The 25,663-nt window shown below is 38.1% G+C and overlaps 1 protein-coding gene across 18 annotated transcripts in view; it reads right to left on the bottom strand.

The window, feature by feature from the left end:
• Positions 1 to 25,663, bottom strand: part of LOC139140856 (histone deacetylase 4-like) — a 102,930-nt gene that overhangs the window by 31,779 nt on the left and 45,488 nt on the right. For 7 of the 18 annotated variants that reach the window (XM_070710322.1, XM_070710325.1, XM_070710323.1 and 4 more), the window contains 4 exons: positions 8,305 to 8,373; positions 2,551 to 2,786; positions 1,042 to 1,183; positions 188 to 305 (listed from right to left, as the gene is read on the bottom strand). In XM_070710322.1, the coding sequence (XP_070566423.1) occupies positions 188 to 305; positions 1,042 to 1,183; positions 2,551 to 2,786; positions 8,305 to 8,373 (565 nt within the window). Of the gene's footprint in view, positions 1 to 187; positions 306 to 1,041; positions 1,184 to 2,550; positions 2,787 to 8,304; positions 8,374 to 17,388; positions 18,625 to 25,663 lie in introns of those variants that run through there. The other 11 variants (XM_070710324.1, XM_070710319.1, XM_070710326.1 and 8 more) reach the window with 7 other exon arrangements.

Here is a 25,663-nt window from a genome sequence, read left to right as displayed (position 1 = left end):
ATCTGAATTCTAGTCTGTAGATCAGAATTCACTCTGCCAACAAATGTAATGCAGTCTCTATCCATGACAAGCTGAATGCTTCTGGGAGTGGAACAAGATACTTTACTTGACATTGAAAACCAAACTAGCGAAAGAAATCATTAAAAGTTACAGTTACTGGCCCTTTAACATTAGCAAACTGTCTTACCATTGCCTGAAATGATGTGGAGGGGAATGGTTAATACTACTTGCTGCAGCCTCACGGTGTTTTTTGTTCAAAACAAACTCCTGTAACCTCTGCTTCACCTCACTTGAGGCATTTGCACCTACGACAGAAAAAGACTCATTTCAACCGAGGCAGGTTCCGACAGTACACACTCGATTGCAAATCTCTGCAGTCGAAGAAACCAATAACTTAAACAAGTAATTCCATGTACCGTAAATAGCTTTTGTCTTGTGCAAGGAGAGCAAACAGCATATTGAAGTGCACTGCGGGTAAAATATCGACTTCTCACCAGAGCAAGAGTCTGAGATAGTGATCTCATAAGTACTTTTTACACATACTGTAATTGCTAGCTATGGCAAAAAGTTGTGTTTGTTCGTGAAACTAGCTAAACTTTTTCATCTTTTCTGAGATATCATGAAAGTGAAACTGGGGCACTGTTTAACGATGGGACAACTATATCTACATGGATGAGAACACTGTATATTGACTCTGATCAGTCGAGCTTCGGGGTATAGATTTTTACACACATTTTAATTTTATTTTCAAACCTTTGGCACTTTCCTCTCTTACATAGAAATTTACAACTCAATTATTTCTCTCTCATGTGAAATGGAAATGTTGGTACATTTCTTTGAGCACATATAATTCATGAAAAATTTTCAGATTTTATACTGTTTGTATGAGCAAGCCTAGGCAAGGTGTCTGTACAACCAACAACTTTTAAACCCTAAATAACAACTCTGTCACCCCTCCTTTCCAGTCTACAGGTCCGATCACCCAACTGAAACAATGAGATTTCACCAAAGTGTGATGGTAAGAGGTGTGACAGGACTCACTGCCGTGTCCTTCTGGCTTGTCTTTCTTCTTCATCAGAAGTTCCTGCCTCTGTCTCTCCTGCTCTCTCCTCTGTTGTTCTTGAAGCCTGGCCTGCTGTTCCAACAGTTCTTTCTCTTTTTGAAGCTGCAGTATCCTTTGAGTCTGGTCGAGCCAATTGCAGAAAAAGGTTAGACACTCTCTGATCTCAAAGCAGCCAAATCATTCCCTTCATTTTCCGTGGTATCAATGTAAATTACAAACATGTTCACGTTCAAACAAAGAAAAACACATTCAGAATTCGTGTATGTGCCCCCTGAGCTGGTTTGATGCGCTACTGAATCAAAGTGTTCTCTTTGCTGCAAGATTTCCTATACTTATACGTGTACTGATATCAAGCTTATTCACTGTTTATCATTGGTATAGCAGTGAGAAAAGAAAATAGTAAATTCAGATTTAAGCCAGAGGGCACGCAGTACAAAATCAAAGCATGCATGATGACATCAAAGGGCAATAAAACATACACTTTAAGTACATTTCCATGTGTGAACATTCATTTCTTGAGTGTGTTGTGCTATCAAGTGTACAAACATGGTCACAGCATATCGGTTGATTTCAGGACTGCAGACGGATTGAAATATTGGTTTCACTCTCGGAGGAAAAGTCACGGAGAGACCAACGTTGGCAGCTGTCAGTATAAGTTATGATGCCAGGAGATTTGCACGTTGACAAGCTGTAGTCTGTGGCATTGCAGACATCTAAATTTCAGTGTGGCGTACATCTGTTACATCGGATATTGTTTTCAAAATTGTTCAGAGAATATGGGACAGTATGGACGAAACTAGTTCTGCATGGAGTTCATGCTCTACTTTCAATCGCAATGCAGTTTCAATAAGTGTTACTGCAACTACTCTCACCAGCTCAGTTTTTGTCATTTGGCCCATTAATGATTAAGATGCACAATGATTTCCTTTGAAGTGCTATCGAATTAGCAGAGTGGAAAACAAGCTCTCTTTATTTATCATCAGATGTTCTTCAAAACAGGAATGCATGATTTAACATCAAGCGCCAAAGAATCACATTATGATTGTGCAAAATTTTGAAATTTTTGCGTACGTGACACTCTTCACCTTGAAGAGCCAGCAGGGATTTTCAACGACATGAATCAAATTTGTCCTCAAATTTCAGGCACTTTCTATGAGATAATCTCTGACATTCTGACAGGTCACACAAACGCAGTTGACACTCTGACCCTAAAAACTGAACCCTGATGAAAAATGACGCTGTGTTTTCTAGCAAAACAACACTTTGGCACCATGAAAAGAGGAAAGCTTGTTTCCATGGTTACTACATTATGATAAAACTCTACGACAAATCCACGACATTTGACCACACTCGGTACATCATCATTTTTTTCCACTTAATTATGTCTAAGCACAACAACTTGACACTCTCTACCACAGACACTAATTATACCAAAGGCCACCAAAAAATTCTCACCCGACTAGTTTTGATAAAAGTCTTGTACTTACTGTAAAGTTACTGACCTGTAAATGGTCATGTAGTTGTTTCTCGTGTTGCTTGGCCAGTTCTTCTTGCTGCTGCTTGAACTGCTCTATCAGCATCTGTTTCTGCAGCTGCTGTTGCTGCTTGAGTCGCAGCAGGTCCTCATGTAGTTGCTGTGACTGCATGTTGAGCTCGTTGGAGTCCAAGACAATCTCCCGGGGAACTAGTTCTGGGGACTGTATGTGAGCTGAGCCATTGCTCTCTATAAGACACAAACAATGATACATATATTATATGAGAAAAATGGAAGAAAAAAATCAGGAAAAGGTTGCGGCTGGAGAGAGTCAGTAAATCATAAAATTGTTACTATTCACACAGAGTTTCCAATCGCAATGACTGCGGACCAAAGGGGGTCAGATAAAACTGTTGATTGCCTTACTCTGGGAAAAAAATTACATTTACTACATGTACATCAGTGATCATTTGCATTCAATTTTGTCAAGGCCATCAATGATGCAGGCTGGGACATAAAACATCCGGACACCTCCTCTGCTCGGCTGGCTTGCTGTTTATCAATTACCAGGACTGGCTTTGGTCAAACATTTGTCACTCTTTCAACAGCACTGTAAAAATAATAGAACTTCAAAACTGAAAATCTGAAGGTGTGGGAACAAATGTAGAGCATGAAAACTTGATCATTTGGTTTCCATGTCCTGCAATTTCCCCCTGAAAAGAACTATTTTGCCTTGTATTTCAGAGATTTTGTGGATGTTACGCATTGAGGAATCCATGGTATTACTCAAATCCAAATTAATCCTAGGTTCATGCCAGAAGCAGCAATTTATATTACGGCTGGAACCTGAAAATTATGGTTCAGTGTATTATATATATCATGGTTGGATGAAGAGACATATTCTTGGCAAAAGATGGCACAGCCTGCTTAAAAATACTTCACTTTTTCATTTATCCAGACTTCATTCAGAAAGAATGACTGGTATGTTTTGTTTCTGCTGATTTCAAAGCACCAAAATACATCAGTCATACAGCCATATGGGACGTAGTCATGTAACTGAGTGAGTCTGACACCGACCATTTTCAATGACATTTTCAAAGTCCTTTTAATATAATTATTTTTATGACTGAATTTTGCAAATGTTGCTCTGTTTTGTGAAATGTGCTGAAATATCAGTTGGTAGTTATATGGCCCATCCTGTGTGAAAATAGAACAAACACATAAATTCTGGAGTTATTAATTATTTATTCAAAGTCTTTCAACTTCATACATCGATAACATTCATAATGGCAGGGTGGAGAAAGTTAAACCTTCTCTGTGAATCAATATTTCTGCACGGCATGTTGCAAAAGAGAATTTCTGACAAAATCGTCATAAAACTGTATATTTGTCACTGTATATAGAACACTTAATACAAAGACCCCAAATTGTCCAGTCAAGCTACGTAGCTGAGCCACATGATCTGTTATTTGAAGACTGGCCCTTTGTGAGCCACTGGGCCTTATGGCTGCCTAATAACTCTTTCCTTTACTAGAAGTAAAAAAAATGCTCTAAAAAGGAATGACTAAGGTATTGATCACAGAAATATATGGACAGAAGGAGACATGTTCTGGAAAAGTTCGTTTAATATTCTGTGGGACAAAAAATGAAAATAGCTTCAAGGACACTGTGCTCACATTTGATCAGATGTGGTGTCAAATGTACTGTCCAAATCACCACCAACATGTAAAATACAATCTTAGTCTTCAGATGTTAATGTGTTCTCTCTATTTTCAGACATACAAATGTTAGCATGGGTATTATGTTTGCACTGTTTACCTCATCATTCTATGCTGAAGACGTTACTGCCTTTGTGGATGCTAGCTTGTACAACACTATTTATTGTGCATCTTAAACGTCTATCATTAGTAACATACACATCCTTATTGTCATCACAGTTTTCTAAACCACCTGTCTTTTGATATCCATTTACTTATGAGTTCTGTTCTGATTGTAATTCGTGTGATGAAATCATTGTTTGCACAGTAATTTCACAATGTAGCCTGTATACTATATCTGCAATTGTATGTATATAGGCTTCATTGTTTTAAGTAAAGCCAAGTTCTCACCAAGCGGCAATGCCGTAACATTCTCCCATATACTTTTGCTTTGTTGCGGATTTCCGAGTCGTGCGCGTCAATATTGGCATACATTTTCAAATTAAAAACCTCCAGGGAGCTGGCCGTGAAATACTGCCAATACTTCTCAAATATGACAAGATATTACCATGATTGCAGCAACACTTAATTATTGCTAGAGGTTTGGTCCTGAAATTAGAACTGTCCCTGGAAGGACCCGTGTACACGTTGATGCCAGAAAATCAGGGCTGATCAAGCTTTAAATATGGCAGTGCCAGAGAATGCAGAAAACGTCAAAGGACTCTCCCAAGTTTTGCAGTTTGTCCAAAGAGTCCGCCCAGGGTGGCTGTATCAACAAAGCAAGGCTGTTCTGATGAAGACGAAGCTATGAGTGGACTCATGGAAGGGTACATTGAAGATTCAAAGGAAATGACGGCATCTTCACACATCGGATCTATCTACCGTTGTTAGTGCTCCAATATTTGCAAGGTGACACATCTGTGAATCAATAGTGCTTTGATTGTGGTCATATGACCTGGGTCCAGGCTCGCAGAAACAAACGGTTTTATGTTTTTGATTCGTCCTAACAGTGTTTTGGGATTTCAGTATAACATCCCTTCATCAGTCGCCCAGATTTGTTAGTGATAGGACCAATCATTTTTGATGGACTCTATATGTACACGATCCGTTTTTTTGTTTAAGACGCCCACTTTGATCGGTTTCATGGCAGCTTTCTAAATTGGTGAAATTCCTTTCTCCAATTATCAGAATAAGGTCCGTATTTCCATTTTGACTCTTTTAACATATTTATCTTGTCTCACAAAAAATATCTGTTGTCTTGTATTTTTCTTGGTCAATGGGGCAATATGTCCCACAATATTTTTTTTTTCTGGTGAGAACACTTGTAATGTGATGTTAGAAATTAACAACTTGATGTATTGACGATTGAGTGTAAATATTATTTATGGCACTCATATAACGATTTGCATTGACACAACAAATAGCAATGGTGAAAGTAGTTGCACTTTTGTAATTTACACTGTAATAAGCAATTCCATAAAAAATACAATATCATAATGAAAAACTAACAAAGACCCTGCCAACCAAATTTCAAATCAATCTAAGCACCTTTTTTTTCTGAACAAAATTAAATATACAAGTTTGCTATCTTTAGAGATGACATTTTTGTTGTGTATTTATGTCATCCTGTATGCTTGTAAATGATGAACAACTGGTTGTTCACAAGATATGTACCCTAAAACTTCTTGTAGACACAACGTGTGGATACCTCCATGCTATAATATTTGTAAAACATGGTGTGTCAGCTATACCTGAAATAACCGTCAAGTTTGCAATTTAAAAATAAAATTTGTTGACAAGTAGACATTACGCTGAATAATACAATTGTTATTCTATATGAACAAAGTTAAAGTTTATGACTAACTTAATGGGATGTTTCTCATGAAGAGCTAATCTTTAACTCTCCTTGGTATATTCATTTAAAAAAAAAACAGTACTGTGGCCAATACATTGCTAAAACACATACAACTGGTTTCTGGGGGTTTTGTTTACCATTTTGAATGGTTGTTTACAAACCCAAGTGAAACCGTCCCAAAATCATCACCATTTTCTAATACCTACAAAACTATTATATGACATTGGACGTGAGCCCAATACAGTATTCTCAAAATCAATGAAACGATCGGGGAACTTTTGCCAAATTTAATGACACCATCAGTACACAGGCGAGAAAAAAATTCCATTGCATTATGGGTAATCTATATTTTTACAGACTGTGTCCGAGTGATAATAGAGCTTGCAGCTACCAATTAAAACATAATCAGCATGCAAAATATTTTCCTACCAAGCAGTGTTCCATAAATAAATCATCCGGTTTATCACAACAAAAGCTACATACAAATATGATGATACCATTGCAGCTGAGTATGCCAATGAGCAGTAAGACCCTGGGGTGTAATTAAAGCCACAAATGAACCAGCTATTTTCAGGTACGCAGCCTGATATCCAGTACAGCATTGAAACACAAATGAATCGCCAAACAACAAATTAAAATAGCTCTGTAGACAAAAGTGTAAGGTATAAAGTGCTTTTGTAAATCATCTTTTGCCCAGGGTAGTCAAAGTTCGTAATTACCACACTGAATTTTTCACAAAATTTTCTTTTTACAAACTTGCAGATCAAACTGTCTCATCTTCAACAAGTTTCATTAGTATGACATCTGTTCACCGCCAATCAACTCTGAAAATGGATGTTTACCGTTATAGTAACAAAATTCCACAGGGTGTTAGTCATTTGGAACTTGGATTTCTCATATTTCTGAGATAACTTGAGCTCAAATGAGTCTTTCACAGAATTCAACCTTAGTAAAAATGTACTAAGCTAGTGTTTTCAAGCAGACAAGCCTTTAAATGTTACTGTGGGGTTCCTCTTGGTACGCCTATCACGAAGGTAAAACTGGAGCTCCCTATACCTCCATGGTATGCCAAAATTATTGAAAGCATTCATTTATGAACAGCACAAATTATCATATTATCATATTCAAAAGCAGTTTCCCTATATTATGGACTGATTCTATGTTTCCTTTTTCTTGTCCTTTGTCACTTAGATTCTGTGAAGCCCAAGGACTCCCTAGCCCTACCACGATAGGGGAAGCTGGATAGGCAATCGGTATGGTGGTTATCCTGTTTGAGGAGCCAAACTCTCTCCAATTTGTTGGTAACTTATACAAACTCTATCCTAGTAGGAACTCCCTCCAATGTGTTGGTAGATGGCACGATCCATGCCAATGCCGTTGTGATGGCCACTTTGAGAATCAAAAGTTGTGCGATGATTGACCATCCTTTGAGTGGGCAGAATGGTAGAACCCACTGCTAGCTTCCAACAAACCAGTTTTGCACACTTTTTGGCTTTAGAGCCAGTGTACATATTGGACGCCATGCTGATAAAGTTATTGGCAATGATTTGGAAGATGCTAAAATCAACCTTGACAAAATTATCATCGCTGTTTGTAGACCAAGTCTTGTTCGATTTTTTTGTCTCTGTTAGTCTTCCGTTCAGGAAAACAAACTCTCAGTTGAATACTATTATTAAGATCGATGTAAAACGACAAAATAAATCAACAGTAAAGCAGGAAGTCGCGGGGCATTCTTGTAGGATGTGGTAAAAATAGATTCCACAAACATTCTGCAAATTGCCCCTGGCATAACTTGTATACATCAGCTGCAGTGAGAGCTGGTTTGTTTCCCCAGTATTAAAATAACACAAATACTACACAGCCTCTAATTTACAGTTATTCATATAATCTCTTTGGAGTTAAAAAAGAGGTTTAATCACTGCTGCCTGGTGTTTTATCTTAAATGACGACTTCCATGGCAACAATATCAGTTTCTATGGTTACATGCTTGGTTTGATATTAACAGAATACAATTTCCACTGACGCTAATTATCTTTGTGATAGAAATAGTCATAGAGGGCCTTCATTGAAATTGTACCCCTTTTTTCTAGATCATAAATATGATACAAGTTCTGCAAAACGCCAGCTAACAAAGGAGTGTCCAGTAAATATCAGTGGTCCAAATGTTTTCATCACCATGTGTGCAAGGATGAAGGTCTTACAATGCAGGGCTTACCTTTGGGCTGCATGTGGTTTGAATAGTGTGAGTTGACGTCTAGGTCCCTTCTCCCTCCCAAAGATGGTTCTGCAATGAAAGAAGCAAACAACAAACAAACATTATTAGCACATCAGAAATAAACATAATGCAGCGATCCGTTGTTGAATAGACAAATCAAAACAAAACACAACAAATGAACTGATTCACCTCACAAGATAACCTCTCTTTGGTATATATACATATACCAAATGTGAGGTAACAAAAAAAGCAGTTTTATAAATCAGCATAACTCTCTAACCCCTGATGGAAGGGTATGACTTATTGCAATAAACTGGTAATATAATCAGGTAGTCCAATAGGATAGTCATAAATGTTGGACCAACTTCCACACTTTATGGAACACAACACTCCATCACAATATCATATAAATAAGACGTGCTGATCTACGATAAGTCCAGGTACAGAATTAAGTACATGTTTGACACACAGTTCAACGCACACTTACACAGCTTTGTGTCCCAACAGATATTAGCAATAAACATAAATGTCTTTGTTTTCAGGTCAGAATGTTCAGACATGCAGACTTCACATCCTGCAGACGCAGGGTGGATGCCACCTGCATTTCAACCTTGGATGCTGAATTCACACGCTCTGTCCAACACCTTGACACACACATCACTCAGATCAACCTGAAAGCCGTGTATGATCAAGATTGAAAACCCACTGGAACAACCCAGCATATGATACTGCCGCGTACATACCGGATAAATGGGTAATGAAAGAGCTTTCACAACAGAATGCGAAACGTCATAACCAGTATTCCAAGATATCATTTTAATTATAAATCATAGCCCCACTCAATGCAATTTCAAAGTAGATGTCTGTTATTTACAGTTTAACCGTTTGCCACTAGGAAATGTTTTCACTCACTTTGTTTCATCGAATGATGAAATTGATAACATAACTTTCTGGGGCAAGCATACACATAAAATGCAGTGAACAACCATCGATCGGAAGGAAAAAATACATCAATTTGTAATAAGTTATAGAGAACAACCAAGACAGGTGTGTAATCACTTTTTCCAAACGGCAACATCGGGAAACCATACATCTTCCTAACAAAGCACATGGACCAATTTCCTCCAATTAATTAAATTAACTAACTATTCCTTTCACTAAAATATCAAGCTTGTTTATAAATCTGTTCTGGTAGAGGGCAATACACGTTTTGTTCTCTGTACCTAAAATGGCTTAATATGTCTTTCATACTTTGCGATGCTTTGTTTTCTGTTGAATTATAAACCAAAATATTTTGCTTTCTGCTTTATCTAATAAGGCCTATGACTCTTTTTCACTTTGGAAGAATGTGTCTCTGAGATGAAAAATTTGCAAACATGTAAATTTCTGTACCTTCTATGCAAATTACATACACATCCAACAAGAGTGGTATTGTTTCACTCACACTTACACAGTATGTAAGGCAGCCGCAACTGTCGATAAAGACCTTGGGAGTACGTAATGGAAAGGGATGGGAAAATGAAAACAGTTGTTGATGAATACACAAGTACAGCCCATTCCAAGTGAAGTGTGCTTCACTTCAGAAACAAAGAAGAGGAAGTCACGTACACACAAAGCTGTTCTTCTTCTTGGAAATAGCTAAGGCTATGGATAGACGGGTTTTTGAGAGCAAGGAATACGTACAGTATAAAGGTACATCAAAAATTGGCGAGATTAAAATGTACTTTAACTGTGGTCATCCATACCAAACACGAATATTAATTTTCAACTACTGTAGTCTAAAATCTCTCCATAGTTTTGGTATTAAACCCAACAGTTAATGGATTGGAATGACGGCTTCAAAGCTAAAGTACTGGGTTGAATGTTATGAATCTCAAACTAGACAGCGACCAATGTGTAATTTTGGACATTGCTTAAGTTCTTGCAAGCAGGAACATCCGTCCCGTTGTCATTTTACATAAAACCCAAGGTAGCCATAAACAATAAATTTCCTCACAGAGGGATTGGGTCATATTTTTTGTCAGTAAATGGCACTAGAAATGTGTTTTCGAATGTTGCTGGCAGGTGACTATATGAGTTTTAAAAATACAACATGAGGCCCAAGGGGGCGTGGTCAAGCTTTGTTTATGGGAGAATAAGTGTGAAGAGCAGTCCTCGATGTCAGTAATAGCGGGATATGATGCGCTAAAAATACATGTCCATTATTAAAGATAGAGGTATGTATCAGATGCCAAAAATAACAAAATAAATTTACAGGATTGTCACTGAAAAGAAGCTTCAATGATATTGCAACATCAACTTGATCACCATGAACTGACGCTCGATTTGGAATCTCTCTGTGTGCAGTACATTTGGATTTAAACAAAGAAGAGCTGCATCATGGGAAAAAGCATACAACAATGGAAATAATAAACCATCTCTGTATATGATTTGTCCGTGTTGATGCGTGCGACATTGTGGTGCCTCAAAAAGTTACTGAGGGTGTGGTTGTTTCATTTTGCTTTCTGGGAGTAGCTAGCTTTGTGGGGAGGGCAGGAGGGTTATTAACCTGCTTTATTGGCTCTAAGGTTCATTTGAATTAACACATCTTCTGCTTGCATACTAGATACACAAAGCCTGTGAACGGACAGATAAGTTCATTATTTACATTGTTCGGATACTGGAAACCTGTAGACAACAAGGTTGTTCCCTCGTATAATTCTGTGATTCGGACAATGTGGGAGGAGTGAGTTCATTGCCCAGGTCTCTAGACAGCACATAGATGGACTTAGCTTCATCATGTAGTTTTTGACATCCAAACAGATCATTAAACGTAAAAATTCACTTTGTCCACTTCCTCTTTTTTGACACAGAAGCTTGGCTATCAGGGGGAATTTACCACACCAGTTGGTGATGTCACCAATGACATCACGACTTTGGTCTAACCTGTTAACTTTTTGCATCATGGCAGTCAAAATTTTTCAAGTGGAAAGTTTCCATCCAAAGAATTCTACGCACCACAATACGTGTTCACTTGTGGTTCACTCTACATATTTGAACAGTTGCATTCCCTGACAACACTGACAATCTCCTCTTTCAGACGCACCTGAACCGGTACCGATGTACAGGTCATGTTAAACAGGTTACCCAGGTAGCTTATATCAACGCAATCCTCTGTATAATAGGAGAAATTAGAAATAGTACAGCAGTTACACAACTATTTGCCAATGTACTAAAACTTTGGCTAAAAGACAGTCTGGCATCTTATCTTGCCTTTGAATAAAGCAAGATGATGGTATTACAACGTTTGCAAGAGTACCAAGGGGCAGCCATATAGCTAAATGACTAGTTGACTAGCAAAACGGCCACTCATAATTTTGGCAGTTTATTTTACTGATAGTGGAGTTTCTGTAAATACAAGAACACCTGGGGTCCATGGCCCTTTATCCTGCCAAGTTCACATTTCACAATCAGGTCAAGTTCATTAAAAATCAGTGAGGCACACCGTGTCCCGTTTGTTGCATTTGAACAAAGACTTGAACATTTGAAGGCCCCTGAAAATATACTTAGACAATGTACACATGATTTTATTCTAAAGCTGCCATAGCATACCATGCCAAGTTTGTGAAGGGTGAATATGTTTTGGCTAAATGTCACCTGTTACTGACTTCGCAAATGGACAAGTCAGTGATAGGCCTTGCAGGATAAGGATTGTCAAGTGTTGTTCGCGTTTAGGCTGGTGTGAAATACCTCATCAGCTACATGTAAAAACCCACACCACTGCTACCAGCATCACATAACCACATTAAAATTGATTTGTAAATGGCATTAACTTGAAAAGCAAAGGTATTGAATGTAAAAGGCACAATGCAAATGACATAGACAACATGTCACGTGAACAGACACAAATGACAACCTTGTGGTGCGCAGTAAGTGGTGACAGATGATGTTTTTTTTATTTAATTTCTATTTCTTTACATTCAGGAGATAAGAGAATATTATGATTGATTGGTTTTTTCCATTGTTAGTGGCTCAGCTTGCTATGCTTGAACAGATGAAAACAATAACCCACAATCAATGAAACAAAGTTTCTGCATCAAAACCTACTTCTGGAAAATTAAAAGAGTAATGAGATATACATGGCAGGAAATTGTCTGCCTTATTTGAAATTCCCATGGTGGTAGTAAAAACATGTTGTTGGATGGTAAACATTGTTATTGTATGAGGCAAAACAAAAAAAGCACCCATCCTTATCATCAACCAATTTCTAGTCTCTTCCTGCTCATCTTTTTTCCCATGCAACACTTTTGTACAACGCTTTCCACAAAAAGATACCATTTATAATACAGCCAAACACTAGTGACAGAATGGGGGGTGTGTAACAGCCAACACGTTTTCCACAAATATCATGGTAAAAGTGGTGTTAAGCTCTGTGAAACAACCAACAATATTGTTTATTAGTCACAGTTGACAATTCCAGGCTCGTTAAATACCAACACATTGTACAGAAAATTAATTAAAATTACATCATGGGCATTTCATGACGCATAAGGGAAATTTGGGGATACGTGCGTGTGAACATGAATAGAGAAGATAATAAAATATCACCAAGAGTGAGTTATTGTTATTCATAATTAAAATCTAGTCAAAGGCCTGTATTTTATGAGCATGAATATCATGTGCCTGCAAATGTATGACGCAGTCTAGTTGTAGCATGCAGTCTGCCTGACTTTGCCAATTCAACAGATGTAAACAGTTAAAGTCCCATTGGCTACAGTATATTTTTGCATTTTTTTTCTCAATAAGATGTTTGAAATCAAATGCAAATTTGTGAAAAAAGCTTATCAAAGTGTCAGCACAGGTTTTTCTCACATTTGCGATAAATGCACAACTAAGATTTTCACAACTACATAATTTTTTTTTGAGATTGCAACTCAAATATGGCCACCGCAAATACATGCATGAGCATCTGATTTTAATCAATCAAATCCATCACCATGGATTGAAATGATGACATTGTCAAAGACAATATGGCTTAGTAACGGGAATCAAAAACACTCCCTGAAGATGAAATGATATTTTTGTGGTACGTAAAATGTGAAAACATACAGCTGATGACGCTTTAGAATATCATTTGTGATATTTCAAGGAACAAAAGGCCTAATAGAAGCCAAAGTACAACAGAGAGTGTTCATGCCATATTATCAGTATGAAAAACTTTCCCCAAAAATTCGAGACATCAAGGAGTTTTTTAGCAGGAACATAAATCTTCTAAAATAATGCATGCTTGAATAAAAACATCTATTATGCGTCAGACAGTGATCATGAACTTTACTTTCTAATTAATCCATTCTCATCCATTCTATGGCTTTTCTCATTCATTCTTAAAAACATGGCATATTGTTTCACTGCTTTCAGACGTGAAGACCCGCATATTCTATTATAAGGATTTAGTTGGCGGTATCTGAATGGAAAAAAACAGATACATAATTTTTCAAAACTTTAATACAAATACATTCCATTTTTGCGTCATGATTTTGGAAATGTTCAACTAGAACACATAAAATATGAGGCAAATTTTATGAGGCAAGGCTTGAGGCATCGTAGAAGTTGCATTTTTTTGTATTAAACTTGACTGCTTGTCTATCTGTCTGAAGTATCTTAAGAGTGCTAAACTTGACAAAACAGTGACTGATGTCCCCTTTTCATCAAAGATGTTCCTCGACTTTCTACAAAATTATTAGCTTTTTGTTATATTGCTTTTGATGGGTAACACAAACAGTGACAAGATCACTATTGGGAACTTATGCATTTAGGTGTGACAATCTTTACTGTTATAATTGTCTGGGAGATACATTTCCTGTTAAAGGGGCAGATCATCTGGTTGACACCATGTATGCACCAAATGTCAACAAGGACTAATGCAAGAACCAGGGATTGAGGACTTCCCCTTTAAATATGATGTACTACAGTGAGAATGCACTACAAGAAAGAACACGCTACACTTTGATCAAGAGGATCCATGCATAAGTGACGAACAGAGAATGTCATGGCTGCACATTTATCACATACAAGCAAAACACAGCAAAATATATCCATATCTTCATGCATGTATCAATTTTGCAACTGAAGTTCAACCAAAGTATTAAAGAAACCTTGTATTGGTACAATGGAATATAACTGTTGTAGAAGCATCAGTTGTGCAGTGAACAGAAACCATTACCTCAGATTGGAAATTCACTGCTGTATAGCATCATTGGCAGCTAAAAATCCTAAGGTGTTGAGCTTCCACCAGTGGCAACCTCGTGACTGAATTTTCCAACATCCTTACACGTTGGAAATACCTAAATATATCCTTCTGCAGATCTGTGATGCCCATTAATATTTAATACCTCAGAACTCTGACATTTCAGTTCGGAACTATTGAGTCTATTTATAGGAGGTAATTGACGATTTCAGAACAGCTTTGGTGAAGCCCCAGCAGGGGCTTTGTGGACATGGGCAACAAATAGAAGCGAAACACAGCACAGAGATGATGGACGTGGTCTATTATTAGCAGTGATTTCAGCGGTCTTTCTGAAAATAGCTCTGGAATATCGCACCACTTCTGCACTCTTTGTAAGAGGCACTCACAAAATGGAGCTGTGTATGTCGTATGACACAAATATACTAGACACCCAGCAAGCTGTTACTCTGCCAACATGCGGACGAAAGGTTTTTATTTGCTCCAAGCTGCAATCTGTGCACTAAAAATACACTTTTACACATGCGGTATTTTTTTCTCACTGATTTATCTTCTTTGCATTCTAATTTTGCTGAAATGTGTTACCATCACAGGGAGTCAGCATCCTATTTTTATAAATGCGCATTGTCACAGATCTAATTTGAATTTGGTCGAAAAATACTTAGGCTACAAGGAAGCTCTATTAACCATATAAGATCAAACTGCTTATGTGCCATAATTAGACATTTTATGTTGCTATTCAAAGGAGTTGTAACAATATACTTTCCAAACCACCAGACAACGCAGTTTGTTCATGGTTTGTACAGAGCATGGACAAAAAGCAGTCTATTTGGTATCAACTATCAAATGTATGCTAAATTTTGGCTTCACAGCAAAAACCAATCTAGTTGTGCATGCTATTGAACAAACCTAACGAAACAAACAAATATGAAATGTAACGGTGGCAGGTGTGAATCAATTTGCTTAATATCATCAAGTGTCACTAAAAGTATGTCAGAGCTTGTGCCCTCTTAACTTTCAAGATTTCTGAACTCTACCAGTCAATTTGGAAATTTCTTGAATCCAACCCACTCCCAAGTCACTCCTGTATACATGTAAAATCTTCTTGGGTCAGGAAGGGCAGGCATGAGTCAGTGGCTATAAGAGAGAACTTACACCATTACTCAGTCAAGAAAGTAGCATATAGGGTCTTTAGTTCAAGACATAAACTATATACAAAGCAGTGATTTTAATGAAAGTTTCACATCCTGATATCAAGATATTGAAAGGAAATCCGACATCATTTTAATATCATGCAGGAGGGGTTTTTTGGCACTAAAAAAAGCTTGGGCTCATCAAAAACTCTTCTGCATTAATAATGAGCATGTGGACCTCCAGGTTTCTCTCTGAGGTAATATACAATATCATGCTGATGAACAGGACGTTTTGTAGCTGGGTCTGAGTTGGGTTATCTGTAAGTTAGTCATGGGGGAATGGCAACTGGATATACCATGGCACGATTCGAGTTTAATACTGACAACAATTTGATCAAGAAGAACAACTGATGAAAGGCACAGGGTACCTTTTCAATGAAACTTGTGAAAACAGCTCCGGAGAAAATATGTGGGGTTACGTTTCTACTTTCATCCTGCGAGGGCTTTGGCAACATGGCCACTTTCCTTGCTCCAGTGCAATGTGTAGAAAAATACCTGCTGGAATCCTGTCAATGAACACAATAAAGCATTGCACATCCACTACCAGCTGGTCTTTGCAAGTCGAGTAGGAGATTCAAATGAACTTGGAGACAAGTCTATGTACATCTATCTTCATTTCTATTACGCCAAATCAAATGATAGGGTTGAGACAGAATTAAGTTCCTGCATACATTATGCAATTTGCATATTCTATTAAAGTGCAACAACCTTTGGATATGACTGCTGAACCTATGGATCACACTGTACAATGCCATAAGGTGTGAAAGCGAGTCACAGAAGCAACAGAGGTAATTGAGTCCTACTTTTAGAGAGGCAATTACACTTGATGAAAGAGCTCAACACATTGCAACCCATCTGCACCTACACACAGAGACAGATTGATGGCGAAGATTGACCTGAGCACTGCATTATGGGAGTGTCAACTCGGGGACTGTAGGTAAACATCACTGAGAGAACACATTATGTTCAGAGTGGGCGTGATGATTGGTGAATGCATAGAATCTGATGTAAACTTTGTGAACTACTCAGGAAGTCAAGCCCTGGTACACACTTTCCTCTGATACATATCATATACATGATATGGTTTCGTACACTGTAAGCATACACCACACTTCTTTCTCTTATACCAGTTAATCAGCCTGAGCATCTCTTTGTTTGTTGGGCTACACAACTTCGTCATTGAAGCTTGAACATTCAGAATTTATATTAGATGGTAAACTGGAGTAAAAGATCTTGGACATGAAAGAAAATTGAACACTTTTCAAATGGCATTCCAATGAAGCCATATTTTGCTGCTGCTTTTTTTTTTATAGGAAATCAATTGCTCTAACATTTCAAGATTAGTCTAAGCTTCTTGAGACATGATCTGGACTGTCTGACTTTCACATTCTATGTCATCATTCACTTTCCTGCACTGAAATTTCACTGACTTTCCAACTACACAAATAAACAGAAGCATTTTTCTTTTACTTCCAACCTTGTGGCTATTTGAAGACATGTGAAAGGAGATGCAACAAAAATCACGTACATCTGTACACTGAACACTTCAAAGATACGATTAACAGGCAATCTCAATGTCAGAATTTCACGATGCAATTCCTTGATCGACCTTTGGTGAACCCTTCCCGTCCCTGAATCCCTCGAAGACTGATAAAGAATTTTTGTTACCTGGTTTAACAGCATCTAAAATTGACTTGTGAACACTTTCCGTTTGAGCGGCAGCTTCAAACCGCTTCAGCTCACATGCGACAAGTGCATCACCAACACATTTCACCCTAAGATTCTTCTTCTGATTCTCCTTGGTAAACGACCAGATCACCTCCTCCGGGATATCAGGCAACATTTCCTGCAGTTCCTGCTTGCTGACACCCACTCTACCCCCTTCGCCAGACAGTACGAAATTCCACACCTCTGTATAGAGAATTCTACGAAGAACTCTCCGATAGTACTGGGGGAACGTAACCTGCAGGATGTCCAGTGTCAACAACTTCCTTTCACATAATTTCTGGTGAATCCATTTTGCCACGATATCCTCTGTCAGCATATTCTGCCTTGAGCTCAGTCTGAACGGCTCGATGCCCACCATTTTGGCGATGGCGTTGATCCGTCCGATGCTCAGCTCCGGCAAAGCCTGAATGACTTTCTGGGCACCCTCTCTGGTCCTGTTCTCCAGTATATACTTCTTTGCCACGTTGTAAACAACACACTGCATATCCATGATACACTTTTGACCTCTGGAGTGAAGCAGCTCTGTCAGAGTTATGGGAGTTCCCTGCTCTAGGGCTTGGAGCAAGACACTGCTGACAAGCTCCTTTTCCATGGAATGTTGGGCCAAAGGGGAGGTGCAAGTACAGGCATTTCCACGGCAAGATTCATTTTCTGCCGGGGAATCTCTCCTTGACATCTTGGTGACTTCTTCTGCCTTCAGCTCATCATTTCCTTGATTGACCATGGTAATTCCACGAAGACTGACAGTTTTAAAAACAACGAACTCTACCTCTATTTGAATTTTGTAGAGCCGCTCAAGAAAACTGATATCCAGCGTGATCAAGATCCTATAATAGGCTCCTCAATGAGTAACAGAAAAAGCCCTCACGTCTTCTTATCCTGTTTGCTAGTGCAATTGAGGAAACTTCAATCAATGTTACGACCTCTCTTTCTGAAGGTCCTGCTTGCCCAAAATAAATGCATACAGTGTACGTTTCATGGGCGAAAAGAAACACTTCGGCATCTGGGCAGGGACAACACTAAACATCGGCAGCACCAGTACCAGGATACTCACCACCGAACTCTCAAACTTTGACAGTTTTTAGATGAACAGGGACTCACTCAAACAGCATGCCGTTGTGACTGAAGGCTGAAATGCATACTGCCACCGCACTGGACCAAATTTGAGTGGTGACTCACATGCTTTTGATATCACTTCAGCAATGTCAATAACCTTTCTTTAAAGAGCTGCGCTTAAAATAGCCACTGATAGCATCACAAATGCTGCTCTATAGAGGTGTATAATTAGAGACGTCAGTCATGTACAGCCTGACCTCTAAGGCCAAAGCACTTAAACTTTGTGTTTCACCCCCTTCTGCAAAGTATAATTTATCTCTTTTTATCGGTTAAACATTATCGTTTTATGTATCAATCTGAAATGAAGGCCACCTCGATTATCATTGATTAACACTGGCCGCCACCATGTAATGTCTGAAAATGTCCACAGGAAGTCAAGTGACACCCGCATTTAACCAGTTTTGTGACTAGTAATGACACGGCATGGTATTTTTTGCTTGATTAGTAGTCACAGGCTTTAGAGGTGACATCCGAACAACAGTGACCACTCCTTCAAAAGTTGTCAAAAGTCCCTGATAAAATCCACTGGCAAACTGCCCAAAATTGACAGACATTATAACGAGTATGAATGAAAACCCTTGTACTGCTGGGGGTCAAAACAGTTCCTGTCAACCATGCAGGGAGAAGTGAAACAGACAATCCTGCCAAAGTTTTGTTTTGGTTTTTTTTGGGTTTTTTTTATGAACAAGTCCAACTTTATGCTGGCTTTGTAATTCATAGAATCACCGGCTCATGGAGACAAATTAAAGCAACACCTGATTAGCATATTTCTGAAATACCAAAAAATAAATTATATTCACACCTAAAAACAAACAAACACAGCAAATTCATTAAATTTCCTCCTTCAGCATGTCAGAAATAGCAAGCAGTTTTATAAAAGATCATCAAAGTATATGTATCTCTTTTTCCTTAGAATTAACTTTCAACAAACTAGGCATTTCCTCTATCTTTGCCCAAAGCAACTAGGTACTTTACATTTATGACGATGACTCTACATGTTGCCATGTGGTATGTTTCTGTATATTTTTCTACGAAAAATGAAAAATAGGATCTTCTGTTGAATGTTGGCATCGTTAGATCCAAGTGACAATTACAAATGCAGTATTCAAGTAAAAGCATGTAAATATAAAGTGAATATCTCTCGTTTTTACTTTTTAATGTTGGAAACTACAAAAAAAATAGATAAATAGATAGATTATGAAACAGAGTTCTAGATGAGAATAAACAATCGAGCGAATAAAAATGATTTATGTACAGGCCAGTTTTAATTTGGTTCATCATACACAAGCAAATTTTAATTCACTCCAAACTGTTACAGTATATGATTATTAGACTGAAGTTAGTTGGTAATATGCGACAATATTTTCAATGAACTTAATTACGAGTTCCATTTAATTTATAATACGTCATTTGTTTAGAGCCTATGGCACAGATTATGTATGTACCGGTATGTTGAACCTGAATGTGTCCTATCTTTGGAAATGAGACATTCAACATAGTGCAGCTCAGTCACGACAGATTCCCGTACAGCAAATAAAACACAATCCACGATAAAGACAAACCTATACAAGAACACTAAGTAAATTCTGCTCGAAAATTCTACAAAGATTGTGTCCTAGATTACATTTTACGGCAAGGAATAACAGTCAATCGCCCCGGCTCCAGTTAGATCCCTTTGCGGACTGTTGCTTGGCAACTAGAGTTTGCATCCTCATTACCCCCTCCTCTCAGTAAGTGTTTTAAAAGGTGAATGCCATAAAATCCTAAATGTCACGTAGTTAAATTTAGCACAGAACAGAAGTTTGGGCCATTTCCAGCTTAACCATATCAAGGTAAAAGAGAGCAAATCTCAATCTGGTTCTCCAACATTCTAAAGTACATGTACTGTAGTTTCCTTTCCTTCGTAAAATTTATTTGATTGACAGTGAAGACAAAATTCAGTTATTGAACTTATCCTCTACGAGCAGGGAGTTTTACCCCTTGAATTTTTTGTCAGTTAAATGTTCACTACCGGGGTATACCCTGAAAAACACAATACGGGACTTTAAATCTAGGAATCTTAATATTCCGATGATAAAAATACCAAAATACTTCATTGATCAGATTCTATATACCTATGTACTGCTTCCAAAGACAGAGAGAATCATATTATTGTAGTGGTATGGTTTGTTTGTGTTTTTTGTTTATGGCTTCACTATCTTTTGTACACATTCTCAGGTAAACAGGTACTATATTTGGGACTGACAAAAACTGCCTACAATGGTACAAAACAACAGACACAGTAAAGGGACAAATTCATATGATCTACCCACCAGGACAGTGGATAGACCACAGCACTGTGTGTTTTCATTATCAACCTGTAGTCAAATACAAAGGACCAGCCGGAAACCCAATCAAACTGAAACTTCCCACAGCACAAATGGGACGTGTTCCCAGTGCAATTCCCCCCTCTCAAATTCCGAATGATGATGAGACGGATGTCCTTCGTTGGTTACCTGATATATTACAGGAGCGACGACCACAATTTTGCCTGAACCGAGATATAATGACCTATTGTTCAAAAAACCTCAATTGACGCACAAGTGACGTCAACACATTGTGTGATGTGGCTAAGCCATGGCTTGTTATCTGGACTCAAACAATAACAACCAATTACTCTATTATAGGGGTGCACGTGATAGGCTTTCAAAGTACTGTCTGACAGACAACTGTGGACGACGAGGGGGTCACCAAAACTCGAACAGGTGGAGTATAAAAATGTCCAGTTTACGCCAAGTTGCCAGGTCAAACAACATAACCTTACAAAGATACTGCGAGCTCCCTCTGACACAGTCAATGCAATCACTGTTTGCTCCAAAGCGGATTACAACTGTTCTAATTGCAGCCACCGTCTAACAAATGCCAGAGTTACCTGTATTACATCACTAAATATTTTTAAGATAAATCATGGCAACCACTAAAATATTTACTCCATACCGCCTTAGCAGAAAGCTGCCATGCTGGAGGTCTGTGTTCACAGTTTTTGTGGGTTGGTACAAATCCAAGATGTCCTGATCAAACATTTTTAAATTTATCTTGTTGTACAGCATTCTTGGAGTTCCACCATGACCGTTAATGTTGTATTTCTTGCCCTGGGGATCATAGGCCAGGTCTTTGATTTATACTTCGCCCATCCTGAGCTACACATTATCACTGAATGGTGACCTAAACAGAATTAGCCACCTCTTCTGTGAGTCTGGCAAATCCAATCACCGCTGTACAAACCTTGTGTGGCTTTGGTAGTACAGGCCTCCTTGTTGGAAGCTGCGGTTGAACACATAGAGCCACATGGTGCAGACTTGGACAAAATTTCCCAAAAATCAATACATCAGTTGTTAGATCTAAATATCAACTCTTAGGTGAGTTAAACCAAGGCAGCTGTGACACCTAGAGATGTTGACAGATTTCTGAAGAAACCACACTCATCAGATGTTTTTAAACACATTTTTCTTTCTGAAGACAAGTGTTGGTTTAGATCTATAGAGTGGAGATGATACAAACATAAATCTACTACATGGGTTACGATAGTGTTCCATGACAAACATTGAATTCTCAAAGTAAATCTCCATGAACACTAGCTTCTGTGAAAGAAAATTTGAGAGAAAGGCAAATTTAAATTTACATAGGGTTGCACTGTTTGGAGTAATGTTTGATTTCCTCAGCATATCGAAAAGAAGACAGATTATCATGCCTCACCAAGCTCTTCTTCATGGGATTGTGGGTAAACAAAATTTAATCTAGCGTTGTTTTACCTTGTCTTATATAATATCAACACACTGTACACTTGTGCATGTTATGAGAAGGATACCTTGATGCCATCATGTGATGGTTCAAAGAGGGGTCATAGACTCCTTGAAGGTTCGCAATGACCTCCATTCAGAAGATGCTGTCAATTGTAACAGTGACATAGACAATTCAAAGACTTGCCTGTAATTATCTTGGCAGAGTCTTGAAAGCAGAGAATCGATATTTATGATGTGTCCTTTTCTGAATGGGATAACACAGCAAATGAATGTTCATGGCTGAATGGTTTAATTTTGCACTGACAAAATTGCGACACTGGGCCTCGGCCAAATCTAAATAGTTTTGCAAAACATGTCACAAAAGATACACACAAACAGTCTGCTGCCTTCACCTTTATTAGTAATTCTGAAATAAAAGTCTATTATACCCAGTTTGAATTTTATAAAATGTGTGACAGCCAGCGTACGACAACATTCCTGAACTCAAATTTGGTCCGGAGTTCCCACCTTGTAAACATTAAGGTACAAGTACACACGGTCTTGAAAATCATTCGGGACCTGTCAGGGCAAATACACTGGAATTTTTCTGCTGGTCAGAAGCAGTTAACAAACAATTATTTCATCACTGCTCCGATTAGGCCATTCAATATGAGACATTCAACATACACACGTTCATGGTAGAATGAGCCTCGGGAACAGATTTTCACACTCTTCAATTTTTACAGCACATTGCTTCTCTGCTACAGGGATACAAATGCAGATTCATCTTGAAGCCAGTTAAGTGAAGAAAGTCTTCTCCACCTTGTTGTTGTTGAGGTTCAAAGTTAAATTTCCCCCAAGGGAGTTAACACAGGGTGAAGCCTCCATTTTGAATTTCAAATATTGGTATAATTTATTTTTCTAACCCCAAACTTTGCATGTTGTGGATGGCATGTTCTAATAACGGCATTAATCGCTATTGCTACATGTTTCTGTAGAAAATTTTTCAAGGCTGATCTCACTTGTACCTGCATATTTTGATTTAGTGCTGTAATTTTGCTTGTTTGTATTATTGGGCTGGTTTCAGATGTACCTGATATGCTAATATCCCCCAAAATATTAATGAACTCAACTGTTTGCGCAGTTTTCTCATGAACTGTTAAGGGATTTACAAGACAAACCAATGCATAAACAATGCCATAACTTAATTTTCGCTTGTAAGTTTACGTATGATGAATCTGATTACGCATAACATATTATGCAAATGATGTTGACATTTCTCCCAGTATAAAATTATAAAATTCATCTAGTGAGACTGAAGAATGAAAGACACATCCTACACTCTAGTACAATCTTAGGGGTACACTTGTAATTATTCACTGACGCAGGCACCCCTAGACAAGCACTGATTTCAACCACTTGAAGGATCTGGCCAAGTGCTCTTCAGGTGCACTGTGAATCCAAACCATTCATCTGGTAGAGTGACCCATAATGCATCAGGCACAGAGCATCACGCATGAAGACTAGGGTACCACTCTACTCTGTGTGAATAAGTTGCCTGTTTCCAAAAATAGATGCTTGTCTACCATTCACACGCACACACTGGCATTTGTTTGCCAAAATAAAAGGAACATTCTTAAACGTACAACTTTGATCCAGTGACCTTTAGATAGTGTTTTCCCAAACCCATGATACATTTCGGCAGGTTGTAGGAGGTGTATTATATTGACAAGTTGGAGAGGTGATTGAAGCAGTCACTCTGACTGACTGTGGGAAATCATATACTTCTATATCATATTACAAATCAAGTCTTTTTTGAGTTCAGGTGCAGAAATAATTTACTTAAATGAAGATAAAGAGAAAACTGGTGGAATTTGAAAAGCTGGGAAAAGTGTAACACAATGACTTCTAGTCCTTATACATGTACATGTAGAGTTACGAAGCCAGAAACTCAGAGACACCATTCAGACAAACACTGGTCTTTTCAGTTGTCCTGCACATGTCAGTGTAATACAGGCATCACCATGATTTAAAATTGATGTTCAATGTTGACAAATTTTGTCATTTCTAGACTCAGATACAAACACAAGTAACACACTGGTTAGAGGTGGCGCTACCACTGAATAGCTAATAAATGTTCTTCTTTTTTTGTATTTGCAAGGAAAGCATATTCAGACTTCTGTAAGAGTGAAAGACTGATGTGATACAATAAATTACATCATCAGCCTGGTCACATAATGTTATAAGGCGGTTCGAAAGCTATGTACTCACCCCTATGCTGTGGTTTATGAATCCAAATTGACCTTCTGTTGGAAAAGGTGCAGTCTAGACAGAATATTGACAGAGCGGTACCTTTCATGTAACACACCAATAAAATTACCCACTGAGATAATAGCTATCAACTTCTTCACTACTTTTGCTTGAGGAATAAGATCTTTGTTCCAGTGGGGGTGGGGTAGGGGTATTGCATTAAGCCATTCATCCAGACATCCCTCCCCCTTCTTTGTATATAAGTTGACAAAGAGCCAACAACAGGTAGGGACAAACACCCGCTTATATTTAATGAGTGATGACATGTTCCGTAACGTTCTACAAGTTTCTCGACACTGGCATGTCACTGAATAAGGGAAAGGCAAACCAATGGTACACGCTTTTTCACATACTTATAATTAAAACAGCTACATGTACGTGAACCTACTAGATGCTTTTTTGGTGTATTAAACTTCTACATTTCTGTTTTCCCCTATATTGGTCCACTTTTCTGATTGGAAACAACATGAAATGAACCAACGTCTGCCCGAAAAGGGTATAGTCAATCGTCTCCTCACAAATTTTATTGCAAACCTATTGTTGCCAGTATCAAAGTGGATCTCTTATACAGTACCACTACAGGGGGAAAATGTGCTAATTACAATGCAAAGGGGCCACAGGCCAACACTGAGATTTCCTTGATGAGAATAAAAAGGTCTGTGACTAAATGAAGTGATCAATAATCAGCTGATGATAGACAACAATGAACCTAATTAACAAAGTACAATAGGCTGGTGTGAAATACCCCATCAGCTGCATGTAATTCCAGACTGTTGATGATAAATACTGTGAAAGCAGTTAACATTCAAGTGTTGCCATATGTTTGCTGTTTTCTAGAAGGCCACTTAAAAATTCACACTTGCAAGCTTTTGAAAACATAATCTCGGTAAAGGACTTAACAAATATGGAAATACACCAATACTTTGAATATCGCTTGCCACAAAATGTCAGACTTATAATTTGATTCTATAAATAGCATCATGTAATATGACTACCTGTCGCGGTAATTTCCATGAAATTTGCATAAT

Source organism: Ptychodera flava, chromosome 9 (genome assembly GCF_041260155.1).
Source record: "Ptychodera flava strain L36383 chromosome 9, AS_Pfla_20210202, whole genome shotgun sequence".
In the NCBI taxonomy this organism is placed as follows: domain Eukaryota; kingdom Metazoa; phylum Hemichordata; class Enteropneusta; family Ptychoderidae; genus Ptychodera; species Ptychodera flava.
Note: the sequence above shows the minus strand (reverse complement) of the source record. Positions and strands in the feature narration are given on the sequence as shown.